We start from the raw sequence: 15,406 nt of genomic DNA on the forward strand, positions 1-15,406 counted from the left end.
TCTTGTAAACTACTGGGTAAACTGATATTTGAACAAGGTTTTTAGTAGACTGGGTAGAGTGTTATAAGTCTGGGTACAGTTTAGAAATAACATTATAAGGCTGCAATTATATGGGGGTTTACCAATAGGTAAACATGCATGGGACTTAGCTTTGTATTTCCATTCATTATATATTTACAGTTCTATACTAAAAAAAGTCACATTTCAAAAGCTGCTGAAATCAATGGGTTTAGAAAGGTATAACTGCTTAGGAGACTGCTGTTAGCCAGTTACTTCTAATCTACAAGGTTGTCCTGTGTGCCTAGGAATGTTGGTCTCTTTTAATACAAATATTGTTGTATGTAGCATGAATAATAGTTTGTTCATTGACGTGACTTCTGTGTAGACATACATGGGGTCTGAATACTTGCATGCCTGCCATGGAGGACAAGTTTCAAAAGCTTAGAAGATTCTGGAGCCTAAGAGCACTCCCCCCTCCCCCTCAATCCCGTGTCCTGTGTTTTCCATCTAATTGAGCATGTGACAGATGCAGGAGGAACACCCTTCGCTCAAGTTCTCTCTTTGCTAGCATGAGGAGTATTCTTTTTCCTAAAGCTGTTGTTTTTCATTCCTTTGAGAATAAATTATTCATATTTCATCTTTGTTGGGAAGGAGATTGCACACTTTAAAAAAATATGAGGAGTGGGGGTTAAAAATGGCACACAATGAAAAACATGATTTGCATTTACTCTGCCTGGTTGAGAGCTACAACACTGTCTCCTGTGCCACATGCTGCTTCCTCACCTCACCCCAAATATTCATAACAAAAGAGCAGCATGAGTGCATGAATAAGCATATGGAGCAGAGGTCCATCAGTGGCTATTAGCCACAGCTTATCGTTGGAACTCTCTGTCTGAGGCAGTGATGCTCTGTATTCTGGTGCTGGGGGAGGGCACAGTGGAAGGGCTTCCAGGCCCACTGATGGACCTCTTGATGGCACTTGGGGTTTTTTGCCACTGTGTGACACAGAGTGTTGGACTGGATGGGCCATTGGCCTGATCCAGCATGACTTCTCTTATGTTCTTATGAAGGCAGCCCTATGGGAGAGGGCCTTGGGCAATTCTGATTCCCGTCCCAAGAAAATGGCAGAGCAGCCTTGGTAATTTCAGCATTTACAGCTGCAGTGTCAGAATCAGCGGGAGAACTGCCAGCAGTACAGATACCAGTGTCAGGTCCCCTTGAAAACAAACAAAGAAGAAGGTGAAATGTGCCTCCAAGTTCCCCTGGACATCAATTGCCTTCTCTTTGGAGTCTATGATCCCCATCTCCCTGACGCTAAAGCAAATTGTCTAGTTAGTGTCAAGCAGCAGGCTCAAGGTTGATTCAGCCTTCCATCCTTCTGAGGTCAGTAAAATGAGTACCCAGATTGCTGGGGGGGAATTGTAGATGACTGGGGAAAAGTTGTGAGAGCAACGTCGCCCCAGAGTCAGAAACAACTGGTGCTTGCACAGGGGACCTTTCCTTTCCTCCCATGTGGGACTGCATAGAAGCTGCAATGTTGAAAATAGTGTTGCACTTACCTGTAACTGTTGTTCACTGAATGGTCTTCTGTGTAGGTACACATCCTTCCCTCCTTTCCCTGCTGTAGGCTGCTCTGGTAGCCTCTTTGGCTTCTCATGGTAACAAAAGGAAAACTAAGGAAACAGCACTCCCCCAGCTGCATAAGAACGTAAGAAGAGCCCTGCTGAATCAGACCAATAGTACATCTAATCCAGCTTTCTGTCTCACACAGTGGCCAATCAGCTTATCTGGAAAGCCAGCAACAGGTCTTGGAGGCTGAGGCCTTCTCCTGATGTTGTCTCCTGTCTCTGAGATTTAGAGGCTTAGTGTTCAAGCAAGATTGGTCACATGCTCAATCAGGTGGAAAATGCTGGGGGTAAGACAGAGAAGAGGGGGAGCCTTCCTATGCTCTAAAATCTTCTAAGATTGGCAACTTGTCCTCTGCAGCAGGCCTGTGAGTGTGCTCCATGTGTGCCTGTGCAGAAGACCGCTTGATGAACAACAGTTAAACGTAAGTGCAACACTGTTTTAAGTCAGTCAGTCTTTATTATGGCCCACAGGCTGTTCAGAAGAAGACGTTATTATAATCTCACCAGACATCATTTCTCCAAATGTATCTTAAAGGTTACAATCTGAGTAAATTATACAAAGGATGTTCTTGGCCTGTATATTCATAATATTTTGTTTTTAAAAGAAGTAAAGAGGTAAAAAAATAGTGTGTATGTGGAAAGGGGAGCCTAGTAAAAAGAAGCCTTTATTTATAAGTTCAATATTTCCACAGATTTTTACATAACAACAGAATATCACATTTAACTCCTGGAACATTTAGTCATTTGGAATCTATGAAAAGACTGTAAGTAAGATGTTTTTCCCCTTACAATGTGCATTTCAATTGTTACCTTACTTTGTTTTGCAATTTTTATACTATTATAAGTGAGAGATCCATAAGAACTTTGGGGGCATCTGTTTCCCTTTCCCCACTAGTTGCCTTCCACGTGAGCTCTCATGGCCTCTTCCCTTTTCCTGCATCCTTCTTTCCTTTCAACTCACCTTTGTCTGCTGTTCTGCCTTCAACTTTCCCTATTTCCCTCCTCTTGGCAGCCTCTCCCTGGGAATACTTTTGCACAGATATGTGGTGCTGACTGAGCAGGCCTCAGTTGCGCAGTGAGAAACCTGCAAGGATTTGTGAGGGGACACTTCACTGTCATCTGTACACCCCTCCCCACACTTTTTCCTCTTTCCCTCCTCTTGGCAGCCTTAACATATTCACTTTTCCCTGCTTCCTGCCTTGCTTCCCATCCACCCAATTTTTTTATCCCCCCCATCTTCAGCTATATTTATTATTTATTTACCTTCTATTTATGTTGCCTTTCTCCACAATGGGGACTCAGAATAGTTTACATCATTCTACTCTTTTCCATTTTATCTTCACAACAACCCTGTAATGTGTGCTAGACTGAGTGTATGTGACTGGTACAAAGACACCCAGTGAGCTTCCACAGCAGTGGGTATTTTTAAGATTTCAGATATTTCTTCAGGTTTGTAGAAAGATCTATGTTATCTGGCTTGTAGGTTTATAGAAAGATCTATCTTAATTAACCACAGATGGGGGCCACATTGAGAATTAAACATATTGATATTGTAATCTATTATAGTGGATGATAGGCAGCCTCCATGCCACTGCGGATATGCATAGAAAAGCTAGGTTTTTTGCAAAGTCCAGAACTGCAGTAATATCTAGGGAATTTACACTTCAACTGTGCAAACTTGCTGTTTTCAGAAATGCAGGAAGATAAAATCTAAACTTAATAAAATTATATAAAATTCCATAAGTAATTTGTAAGACAATGATGCTTACTCTGTGACTTTAAGAGAGCCAAATTCACAATGATTATAAACAAAACAAAAAAAACCCACATGACTCCTGAATGCCCTGTACGACATCCTACCAAATACAATAAGATAAAACTATCAAATATAGAACTATAGCTGTTGGTATAGCATGTGGTTTCCTGGACCCTTTGCTTTTATCTCTACCATGGAGTCTGCTGCTCACCTAATCTCTAGTTCCTCTGATGCTGGATATTTCAGGATGGGAACCACCTGTCATCAGGAAGCTTCACCAGGCTTTCCTTCTTCCTGGAGGTGATATTGGGAGAGGCATTGGAGAATAGTGCTTACAAGAGCCACAGGTGTTATGTCATTGAGCCACATGTGAAAGTTTCACCAGTCAATGATTTTTTGCCTGGTTTCCTGGAGGGGACATTGTAGGGGGAGGGGTGTTGGAGAATGGTGCTCAGAAGAGCCACAGGTGTCATGTCATTGAGCCATATGTCAAAGCTTCACTAGTCAATGGCTTTTTGCCTGCTTTCTGGGGGTGGGGAGCATGGGAGGCATTGGAGAATGATACTCAGAAGCGCCACAGGTGTCATGTCATTGAGCCACATGTTGTTTCTGAGCCCCTGAGTATCACTGCAGTAAGTAATTACCTATTGACAAGTAAACAAGACTGCAGCTTCTTTACCTTTGTTTCCTTGTATCGTTTTCTTGCATCAGTGCAGTGAATCATGGTGGTTTTGTTAGAACTGATATTGCAACTCATAGTCCTAGTAGTTTAGTAATCCCAAAGATCCTGTGATGATTGCACTCATAAAAATGCTAACAGGAATCAATGCTAACTGTTGGTCTGAACTTTTCCATCCCTATCTTCAGAGAACTGCTTTATCTGTAGAAGGCTAAAATGTAATCCTTAGTTTTCTGATGCTATCTTGAAGATTACAAACGTCTGTCTGCAGACTAAACAGTCAGAGCTTCTTTAATCTTGTTTCCTACTGAATGCTTTGTGTACAAATTTCTTTCATCATTTTATTGTCTTTTGTGGTGTTTTTGAAGAACTGAAGAGGGTATGAATACAATGAGTTAGATCCAGCCAGCTTTCTTAACTGAGTCTTGCCCAATTCTCCTCAATACTACAGGTCCAGTCCACATTGTTTTTGTACATGCAGGTCCCATGATCCTCAGCATGGGCTTCTTTGGTGGTCAAAAGGAGGGGTCCTTTCTTCCATTTTTACTCCTAGAAAAACTGTTGGTCAACCCAATAGTTTTTGTCGCCCGACTTTTAGGTTTTATGCCCTTGTTGTATTAATAATTATATACGCTTGCTGAGTTATATTTAACAGTAAGCCTTGCTGACTCAGTTAAGAGTTTAGGTGTTAACTCTGGATCCAGCGTTGCTACTGAAGAAGCAAATTAATGCAGCTGCAAAAGTGCTTTTTTCCAAGTCAGTCTAGCCCACAGAATGACTACCTTGAGACATCCTGTCTGGTCACCTGGAATTGTGTGAATCACCTGGATCAAGATAAGATTGCTATAATGTACTCTATATAGCTCTTCCTTTGAAGCCACCTGGTACAGAATGTTGCAGCTCAGTTATTATCTGGAGCTAGGCAGAGCATGCATATCACTCCCATTCTGTAATGCCTATCCATCAGTTAGGCTTGATTCAAGGTACCGGCTATCATGGCTTTGTTTCATCATGTCTGCAGGACCATCTGTCTCCCTATGCTCGAACCATGACATCTTCACTCATTTGAGCATGGCCTTCCGCAGGTGCCAGCCTGCAAATGGGCAAAATCACTGTGATGGACAGGGTAGGTTCTGCCTCCCTCTAAGAGCAACCAATGAGAGCTGACAGAATGTCACGGAGAGAGAATTAGGAAACAATAATTAAGAACAGCAGTTGGAAGTTGGCAGCTAGAGAGGGAAAAGAGGATGTCTAATTGAGTTTAGAGCTGGTTGAAACTAGTGAATTTGTAGCCAAGGAATCCCCATTGTGGGAACAGGAAAACAGAGTTCAAAAATTCAATGGAAGCAAAATGTTGTAACTTCTATCTCATAAATAAAAGTTAACTTCTTGTTGTGTTTAACCCTGTGGGCTATGTGTCTCAGGGAAACACACACACATTAATAAATTGGTTTATATTTGAATTATAGGGTATGAATAAATGTTAGCTGTGTGTGAATGGATCAGTGTTCGAGCATCAACCCCAATACTTGTGTGATTGAGAGCCTGTTATTAAAGGGGGCTGGACTAGCCTATCTCCTGATGCCTCTGTGAGTGAGAGAGAGGGCCTGCAAGGGAAATGTTTAAGACTTCCTATATATTTTAAAAAAGATGAAAAGGGTAGCTTGTGATGTCCCGAACTACTTGAGAGAGGTTTTGGAGGGTGGTAGCCGCTCTATGTCAGTGGGAAAGGGGTATCACAATCACCAGCTGTCCATATATTTACATTCTCTGTTTGCCCCTCATCTTGAAGTCAGAAAGACATCCATTTCTCTGGCTTTCCACAAACTAAAGAAAACTGAGACTGATTTCACACTCACCTTACACTGCTCTCACATTCGTTTTCTCAGCGCGGCTTCCTTCTGATTTCACACTACCTGCCCTGGGGCTGCAGCAAGCATTGGTGTTTTTGTGCAACAAACAGAAACTGCTAAAAACCGGTTTCTGTGGCAAATAGTGTGAAATCAGAAGGAAGCCGCACTGAGGAGACAAATGTGAGAGCGTTGTAAGGTGAATGCAAAATCAGTCTGAATGATTCAAGAGAGATTTTATTCAGGAGGGTTACAAGTCTGTTCTGTAATGAAATGGTTCAGAAAAAAAATGCTTTGGTAAAGATATAGGGACTGTGAACTGTGCTCCTATGTACTGTCTGTTGCTTGTAAGTATGCTTCCACTCTGTAATTTCTATATCATTTAATATGTCATGTTTAAATGCTTATGGTTTGTTTCACCTCTGTTTCAGATTTCTGCTTGTTTTCAGATTTATACATTCCAATCTGTTTGCACTGTTTATTGTATTATTATTATTATTAAATTTTATTTGTATCCCGCCCTCCCCGCCTAGGCAGGCTCAGGGCGGCTAACAGCATTCAATAAAACATTATACAAAATACAATAATTAAAAACAACATTAAAATTATTGTATGTCCCATCCTGTTGATTGTATTTGATTTCGCTATGTAATCCACCGTGAGTCTCAGTGAGAAAGGCAGATTATAAATAATGTAAATAAAAATAGTCAATATTAATATCATTAAGAGGTTATTTTATCTGCTATGCTTTTTATTAGTCAAGCTTACCTATTAATATATCATACTGATTCTGAATATGTCATAATATTGTACAGTTTATTTTCCTGTTAATTTGTGTCGGAGATTATTATCGTTGTTTTTCATATATATATAAGATTTTTTTGAAATGTTCATATTCTCTCAGGTGATTGAATGTTGACTGAACTGTCAATAATTGTTGTGTTCTGAAAAGCTAATAATACTTTGTGCAGATGTTACATTAGGATTTGTTTTTAGATTCTACATTTTATTTATATAAGTACTGCTTCATTCAGTGCTTGGGATAAACATTTGAAGAGCCACAACTGATATTTTGTTGGCACCAATGGATATTTCCTATACCAGGAGTGTCAAACTCGTTTGTTGCGAGGGGAGGATCTGACATAAATGATACCTTGTCAGGCTGGGCCATGTGTGCCATAAAATGTATTGCCAGGTAGCAGAGATATCAGCTTTATGAAGGACATAAACACAAATATTTTTTTACTTAGAACATCAGCAGTCTTGCAATATTCTGTTTATTTAACAGTCTCTGATAACTGACGCCTCTTGCTCTGAAATATTGCATCAAAATGTCTGTGCTGTAGCAATTCTGAGACTAGCACTTAGGTGCGTATCTGTAAGCTGCAAACCTGCTTTTGATTTATTGACATTCATTACAGAAATCTCATGCTCAGTGCTCTGAACCTTGGACCTGGTGGACGTTGTGAGCTTTTGCACATAAATTGCTTTGTGTGCTGGTCAGGAACATGTGAAGGCACAGTTTGTCTACAAAACTATATTCCCAGAAAAATAAGTGCAACTGTTATGAGGCAGTACAAGAATAGAGAGAGACAGCCATGTATAGTCGTCAGTATGAGCCTGCAATCGGGGAAGCTTAGGTTCAAAATCCCCTGTCTACAAAGGAAATGTGATGGATGAACTTGGTGTGGACATGCACTCTCAGCCTAATCCACCTCACTGGTTTGTTGTTATTCCTCACCTAAACATTGCTTTCCTACTAAGAAAGACTGGATCATTAAGGCATGAATACAATGAAAAAGGGGAGGCAAACCCAGTTGCAAATAAACACACAGTGTAGCTAGGCATACAAAAGCTCATACCTTGAATAAAACATTGTTTGTTTTAAAGGTGCTTTGTATTTCTCTTGTGCAATTGAGGCAACTGAGCAAAGGGGAGGAAGGGAGCTTCAGTCAATGGAAGGGAAGAAAGGCTTGCCTTTGTCTCCCATGTGATGAAAGGAGCCTGGCCAGGAAGCAAGCTCTGGTTCATTCTCTCCTTCCCTCTGGGATGAGGAGCGGGAGGAATCTTAATCAATGCAGAGTAGAGCCTTGCCTATCTATCTTTCCTGTGTGATTGAGAGAGTCTGGCAAAGCAAGCTGCAATGCAGCAGAAGCAGAACTGGAGAAGGAAACAGGAACCAGCCAGCTGCTCAAGGGCAGGATAGGAACCCTAGGCGGACTGGGTGCGAACTATGGACCACATGTTTGACACCCCTGTTCTAGACATTTGTGTGCATCTGCATTCTAAAAAGGTCCAAATATTTCATTATTTATATGTATCCTGTAAGTACAAGTGACTTGAAATTCTGTTTATTCTTCATGACACTTTAATAAATGGTTTAATCTCTTTTTTGCATAGGCGTCTGGATTCAAATGCACTTCATTGTGACTGTGAAATACTTTGGCTGGCAGACTTGTTGAAAACATATGCTGAGTCTGGCAATGCCCAAGCTGCAGCTACTTGTGAATATCCAAGGAGGATCCAGGGAAGATCAGTAGCCACGATAACCCCAGAAGAACTTAACTGTGGTGAGTTTTTTGGTTACAGATGGAAATCCACCTTCCTCCATATTTTCATTATAGTTCTTTATTGAGTGTTTTTGTGGGAACTTAATGGGAAGTACATTTCCTATTAAATTTTATTTAATACTGATAAAGTGTTTAATATTTTTCTTTGGGATTTTCTCCCTGTTTCTTTCTTTGCTGGCTTCTGCTCCTGTATTTTGCAGTGTGAAGGTATGTGAGGCAATAACCCCTAAAATCATGTAATAACCTTAACAGTTGTCTCCGTTTGCTTTACAACCCCCTCCCCCCCTCGACTAATATTGCAAATATAATACCAGTATTCTTTATCTTATTTTCATGCATTGTGAGATCTAGTAACTGTGCAAAATAGAATTTCTGGGCAACCTGCCAGACATTTGTACGTATTGTTATATGAGTGTGCATACTTACAACAATGGAGCTAAAAATAAAACCACTGAGAAAAATGAAGGATACTTTAAAGCACTCCTGCATGACCTTTGACCTACCAAGCCAATTGAATTTTATCAGTTACACATTATGTACTTCGGCCCACTAGGGATCAAGAATCCTGGTTTCACTGTGTGCATGATACTAAAAAACCTGGACATCGTCAGCCTCCTGGCAGGTTGCTATATGTCCATGACTTCATAGGATTTTTAAAAAAAATTCTTACAGCTGTTATTAATAGTAATTGAATCCTGTATAAATGATGCTGAAGGACTTCAGACTTTGTACACTTTCAAACGTGTGCTTCCCCCACATACATTGTGTGAGAGAAGTGAATAATGTTAGCAGCTGCCCATTTGTATAAGCTTTAAGAAAGATGTTTTAAGAAAACTGTGCATTGCTTATCCTGCAGTACTTTGTACTATAAACTCATTTATATGACAGGTTCCCTGAAGAGGTGGCATAAAAAATTCTAAAACAATAATTTATCAGATGTAAAACAAAATATTATTAGTATGCTTTACGTGGTTTATGCCTGCACTTCATTTTTAATTCCAATATATGTAGGAAATAGTTTTGAATACGTTACGACAAAATAAATAAGACAAACCAACGGCAGTTAATTTTTACATCAAAATTAAGAAACTTTTTTTCTTTTCCTATGATTTGTTGATGGCCCAGAGAGGCCAAGAATTACATCAGAGCCTCAGGATGTGGATGTTACCTCAGGGAATACCGTTTACTTCACTTGCAGAGCGGAAGGCAATCCCAAACCAGAAATTATTTGGCTTCGAAACAAGTAAGATGGCTTTAGAATGGGAAGTGTTTCCTCTGTAGACTCATACTAGAGAAATACATGTTTGGGGCAGTGTTAAGGTTTAAATAACTGTTTGTATGCATATTTTGTACATTCTAGATGGGTAACCATATTAATCTCAAGCAGGAAAATAAAACAGGAGTTCTTAAAGAGAAATACAGTTTATTCCAGCACAAGCTTTCATGAGTCAAAACTCACTTAATCAGACTCATGGAATGTTATCCATTAGGCTCATATATTTATATTCACTTAAAAGGTGGGAGGGAGAGAATGCTTCAGAGAGACAGACAAAAAAACAAGATCCACTCCGGATAGTAATTACTCTGAGCAAACTGATTAACACACATTATTGAGTGTGTGCATGAAACACACACCTATGTACATGTTTGAACAAAACTACTGTGTTCATATTTGGTAGTATTCAATATACTCATAATTTACTTCAATGGAAGTATTCAGTATACTTGCAATTTAAAAGATTTATTACTACAGATGTCTTTTTTCTCAGTAATGAGCTTAGTATGAAAGCAGATTCCCGTTTAAATTTGCTTGATGATGGCACACTGATGATTCAGAACACGCAAGAGACTGACCAAGGCATTTACCAGTGCATGGCAAAAAATGTGGCTGGAGAAGTGAAAACTCAAGAAGTCACTCTGCGCTACTTTGGTTCACCAGGTATGCAGATTTCTGTTAGGGCCAAAATTTTGAGGAAATGCTGCTCCTGGTTCCATAACGCTTGCTGAAGTTGCAAAACAGCATTATATTTATAGTCTGTCTAATGCAAATATAGAACAAATGTGATCAAACTCAGCCCCGTAGCCAGGATTTGAAGAATTCGGGGACCCTGATTTTTTTCAGGGGGCACATAGTGGCCCCAACCTCCATGGCCTTTTCTCCTACCACCGCTGAGGAGGAAAGCTGCCAGCTTGCTGCCATACAGCCTCCCCCCTCCCCACTGCTGCCCCAAGGTGATCCCTTTCCACCCCTCTTCCAGCAGCTCTGGTGGGGAGCCACTTAGAGGTTTAGATACGTGCCTCATGGTCTCCTGCCCTTACCTGTAGCATGATCCAGCTAGGCAAGCCCGGAGAGACAAGGGGGGTGGGGTGGAAGGCACCACCAAGTCACAACTGACTTCTGGGGCTACAAGACCTCCTATTCTGATTTCTTCCTGTTGGAGGGCGAGCCGAGGCTGCCCAAGCGCAGCTCCCACCCTCGCTCAGGTGGCCAGCGAGACCAGGCCAGAAAACCCCTGCAGGCGAACATCACCTCTCCACTGATCCCCAGCCCTGGACAGCAGCCAGGACCTCCACTTGTGTGCACCAGCCTACCCTACCCTGCCCTGTCTGCAATGGAGCCATCCGCCCCCTACCCCCGCTGCCCCACTTGAGGGCCAGAACGGCCTCTTCTTGCAGGTGCCCTCTAGCCCAACGTCAGCCCAATGTGGAGCTTAACTTTCAGTCCTGGGTGCTGAAAGTGCTCCATTGTTTCTGCTTGCTGAGAGGTCAGAGATTTCTTCCTGCCCTAAGCAAGCAGAAGCAACATGGAGCTTAACTTTCAGTCCTGGGCTGAAAGTGCCCCGTTGTTTCTGCTTGCTGAGGAGTCAGAGATTTCTTCCAGCCCCTAAGCAAGCAGAAGCAACAGGAGCTTAACTTTCAGTTCTGGGCTGAAAATGCTCCGTTGTTTCTGCTTGCTGAGGGATCAGAGATTTCTTCCAGCCCCTCAGCAAGCAAAAGCAACAGGGAGCTTAACTTTCAGTCCTGGGCTGAAAGTGCCCGTTGTTTCTGCTTGCTGAGGGATCAGAGATTTCTTCCAGCCCCTAAGCAAGCAGAAGCAACTTTGAGCTTAACTTTCAGTCCTGGGCTCCGAAAGTGCCCCGTTGTTTCTGCTTGCTGAGAGGTCAGAGAATTCTTCTAGTCCCTAAGCAAGCAGACGCAATGGTGTATGACCACAGCAGAATGGAGAAGGATGCAGCAGAGGCACTGGAGGCTGGTTAGGGGCCCCAAGTCAGGGGGCCTTGCCTAGCAGTCAGGGGGCTGTTCCCGCACAGGCCCCCTCGTAGCTACGGGCCTGATCAAACTATACAAAGCCTAACAAAGGTCTTCATTGTAAATATACTTTCAAGTAATATGAAATCTGCAGTACTTTGGCCAAATTAGATATGACTTTTCACCTTTTCCTATAAAGTAAGTAAACTCTTAGAGGGCCAGAGACTCATTTGAAGACCAGTCTCCTTTTCATTGCACCTCATAATCAGTTTTTCGACTTGGAAAACAGATACATGAACTGGGGACTTGTGAGAATCTGGAGAGAGGTCTTAACTGTCTCCTCCCCTTGTCTGCCTTCCTGTCTGTCTCTTTGCCTGCTGCTCTGCAGAAAGTTTCAGTGGGCAAGGGGCAGTAGCAACTCCTGCTCTCCCATCTGTAGCTTGCTTGTCTCTACCTTTCTGGCTTATGTGGCAGTAGCTCCCCTCTCCTCTGTCTCTCTTAGTGGGGCTTCCCTTTACTCTGTTTAGGAAGATATTGGTGCACTGCCTCTTCCACAGTGGAGGTGGGACAGGTCCTGCTCCTCCTCCACTGCTTGCAGAGGACAGAAGGCAGTGGCAATAGCAGCTCCCATGTTTTTCCTGCATAACTTCCTATCTGCCAAGGAGAGGTAGTGGGGCTGACTTCAGCATTGGGCTCTTCAGCTGGCTCCTCCCCTCCTCCTCTCCCTGAGCAATCAGTTTACATTGTCTAGTCTGCAGCCAACATGTCTCTGTTTTGGGTAGATTTAAATCCCCCACCATTTTTTTTGGGGGGGGGGTCCTCATTTTTCTGCAAACCTATAGAATGTCATCTGTATTTAATGCATGAATTTAGTACAGTGTAAAATTTATTGGAAGACAAAAAAAAAAAAACCTGTTGGATTCACTTGCATTTTCCATGGTTAAGTCTTCTGTAAAAAGAACTTAGGTGAAAGATACATAAAGCATAGCTTAGTTGGGTAGGATGGTGGAGCTGACTTCATACAAAATAACTTATCACCTATTTTCTCCTGTTGTGTCCTGCTCCTTCCACTGTTTTATTTAATGTTAATTGTTCTGTTCCTTTTCATTTTTGGCAGTGAGCACTGAACATTAATTTGACGCTGCTTAAATTTCTGTGGCAAGAGTAGTTACATTATTTGAAGCTACTCTAGATTCGTTCTGTTTTCGACAGCTAGGCCAAGTTTTGTGATTCATCCACAAAACACAGAGGTGCTGGTTGGAGAAAGTGTCACTTTGGAATGTAGTGCAACTGGTCATCCCCAACCACGTATCACATGGACAAAAGGTGACAGAACTCCTCTACCAAATGATCCCCGCGTCACCATAACTCCATCAGGAGGGCTTTATATACAAAATGTGGTTCAGGAAGATGGTGGCGAGTATACATGTTTTGCAACCAACAGTCTGGATAATATCCATGCAACTGCATTCATTATTGTGCAAGGTATGTACCATTCAGTAAATAAAGCTGCAAGTTTTATTACCTCTGAGCAAAGCATTGTGGTCTTGCATTCAACAGAAGTTTTGTATTTAGCAAAGCAGAAACATGTGCAATTGATATTTAACACATTACCTGATTGAGTCTTCCTTGCGGGGAGGGAATGGAAATCAATGCAGCAAACTGGTAGAACCAAATGTGCCTATCTTTCATTCAGTCAAGCATGAGGTGGGTTCTTTTCACCAATTCTCTTTATTTCCTTTGGCACACTCATCCATACTCATACTGTTTAGGTGACTCTCCTGATTCTATGTAGCAGGTTTACAAAAGGAGGAAGTAATTTAAAATAACTGCTGCAGACTTACTTTGTTCACAGAAGCCTTGGATCCAATCCAAACATACTTTTCAAGATTCTGTAATGGGTGAATACTGAGTGTTTATTATAGAAAGTTAAAAACATTTAGGGGCCCATCGTTAGCCTCCTTCCTTTGTAAAATCATAAAACAACAATGGGAAACCACTTGACCTGATGTGTTTTGACCTAGAATGGTCTTCTTCAGAGGTCAAACAAGTATATACGCATATAGGCTCATGATACAAAATGCAATAAATCAATAAACCAATAATACAATAAATCAATGCTGGACCAAAAGGGAAGTGGTTTAATAAAGTAACAAAGGCTTAAAGATGTAATTGAGGCCTCTTATAATGCAGCCTTATGTCCTAGTCAAGGGCATATATGTTGCATCATGTGTCTTATTGTATGCCTCACCAATATGGTCCAGAATTGATCCAAGTCAGTGCCAGATCAGAGCCAGTGTGGCTTCTACAAGAGAATATGATATGCCTATGTGTATGCATCACATATAGTATCTTGTAGGTTCCCTACTTTGTACTGTCTAATGAATACAGATGCATTCAGTGGTTAAATCATGTTAAGTCCTATTTTGAGTCTACAGAAATGATGTGACCTTGATTGGTAGTGGCTTTCTCTCAGGCATAAAAAGGGTTGTCCACCTAAAATTCTTTAACTGGAGATGTCACAGACTGAATCTTCTGTGTACAAAGCATCTGCCACTAAGCTATAGCTGGTCTTCATGTGCTGTCTGACTTTTTGTTGCTTCTTCCATGAATTTACATTTGTGATAATACTCATTTTGTGAAGCATGTATCTCCTCCCCCTCCAGTTTTCTACATTAGGTAATGCGAGTGGGGGACCTGTTCAACAGTACCTGGTAAAATAATTATCAAAATAATTTAAAACCAAATTATGAGTTCTAATATATTTAAATCAATTTTTAATCTTTTTTTGTACAGCTGTACCCCAGTTTACAGTGACTCCTCAAGACAGAACAGTGATTGAAGGGCAAACTGTTGACTTTCCTTGTGAAGCACAGGGCTATCCACAACCAGTTATTGCATGGACTAAAGGAGGTAAGAATTTAAACTGGTTTAAATATCTAAACCTTGAAAAAATCATAAATCTTCACAAATTTTAAGTAGACATACAATCTATGAAATATTATATACACTTTTAAGTGTATTTTTACTGATGGTAGTATTGACTTGTATCTAGCCACCCATGGTCTTTGCAGAGCAGAACTTTCACATATTCTGTTGTCAGAACCTTTATTAGGCATTAATTACAATCATATATAAAATAGTAGAACTGGGAAGGGGGGAGTCGGGAGAAACGAAGAGACCAAAGTTGGAGTTTGCAATGGGAGAGGTGGATTAGAAGAAATAGCTGCTTGATATTCTTAAAATGGAAATTTGGTAAAAGCTTGTTATCCAGATTATCCAGAATGCTTAGTTAACCAGAATGCTCAGTTAATCAGCAGTCAAGCCCCGCCCCCTTTACCAGATTCCTACATCTTTGGGCATCCATGTGCCTCTCCAGCCAGCCAACTTGATGGCTGCAGCCTTTGCTGATTTTCTGATGGCCAGCACTGCCAGTTAGTGTCAAGTTTGGTTGTCTTTCCCTCCCTCAGCCTGCCTTGAGCTTCTATGTGGCAGTTCTGCTGAAAGGCTCCAATGCTAGGCAGCTGGTCTTCTTGTCTGCCTACTGTGTAGCTGGATAACATTTGGATGGGAAAACAGTGTTGTTTCCCCATGCAAATGCTATCCAGACCAAATGCTATCCAGATCAAAGCTATCCCCATGCTTTGTTAATTTCACTATTTTGCATTAGATTC

At 41.3% G+C, this 15,406-nt stretch overlaps 1 protein-coding gene across 3 annotated transcripts in view; it reads left to right on the plus strand.

Moving 5' to 3' along the window:
* Positions 1 to 15,406, plus strand: part of PXDN (peroxidasin) — a 123,138-nt gene that overhangs the window by 72,678 nt on the left and 35,054 nt on the right. For 2 of the 3 annotated variants that reach the window (XM_060234562.1, XM_060234571.1), the window contains 6 exons: positions 2,321 to 2,392; positions 8,314 to 8,483; positions 9,609 to 9,726; positions 10,253 to 10,422; positions 12,945 to 13,217; positions 14,529 to 14,645. In XM_060234562.1, coding sequence (XP_060090545.1) covers positions 2,321 to 2,392; positions 8,314 to 8,483; positions 9,609 to 9,726; positions 10,253 to 10,422; positions 12,945 to 13,217; positions 14,529 to 14,645 — 920 coding nt within the window. The remainder of the gene's footprint in view (positions 1 to 2,320; positions 2,393 to 8,313; positions 8,484 to 9,608; positions 9,727 to 10,252; positions 10,423 to 12,944; positions 13,218 to 14,528; positions 14,646 to 15,406) is intronic. The other variant, XM_060234581.1, reaches the window with a different exon arrangement.

This window comes from Heteronotia binoei, chromosome 1, assembly GCF_032191835.1.
Source record: "Heteronotia binoei isolate CCM8104 ecotype False Entrance Well chromosome 1, APGP_CSIRO_Hbin_v1, whole genome shotgun sequence".
Lineage (NCBI taxonomy): Eukaryota > Metazoa > Chordata > Lepidosauria > Squamata > Gekkonidae > Heteronotia > Heteronotia binoei.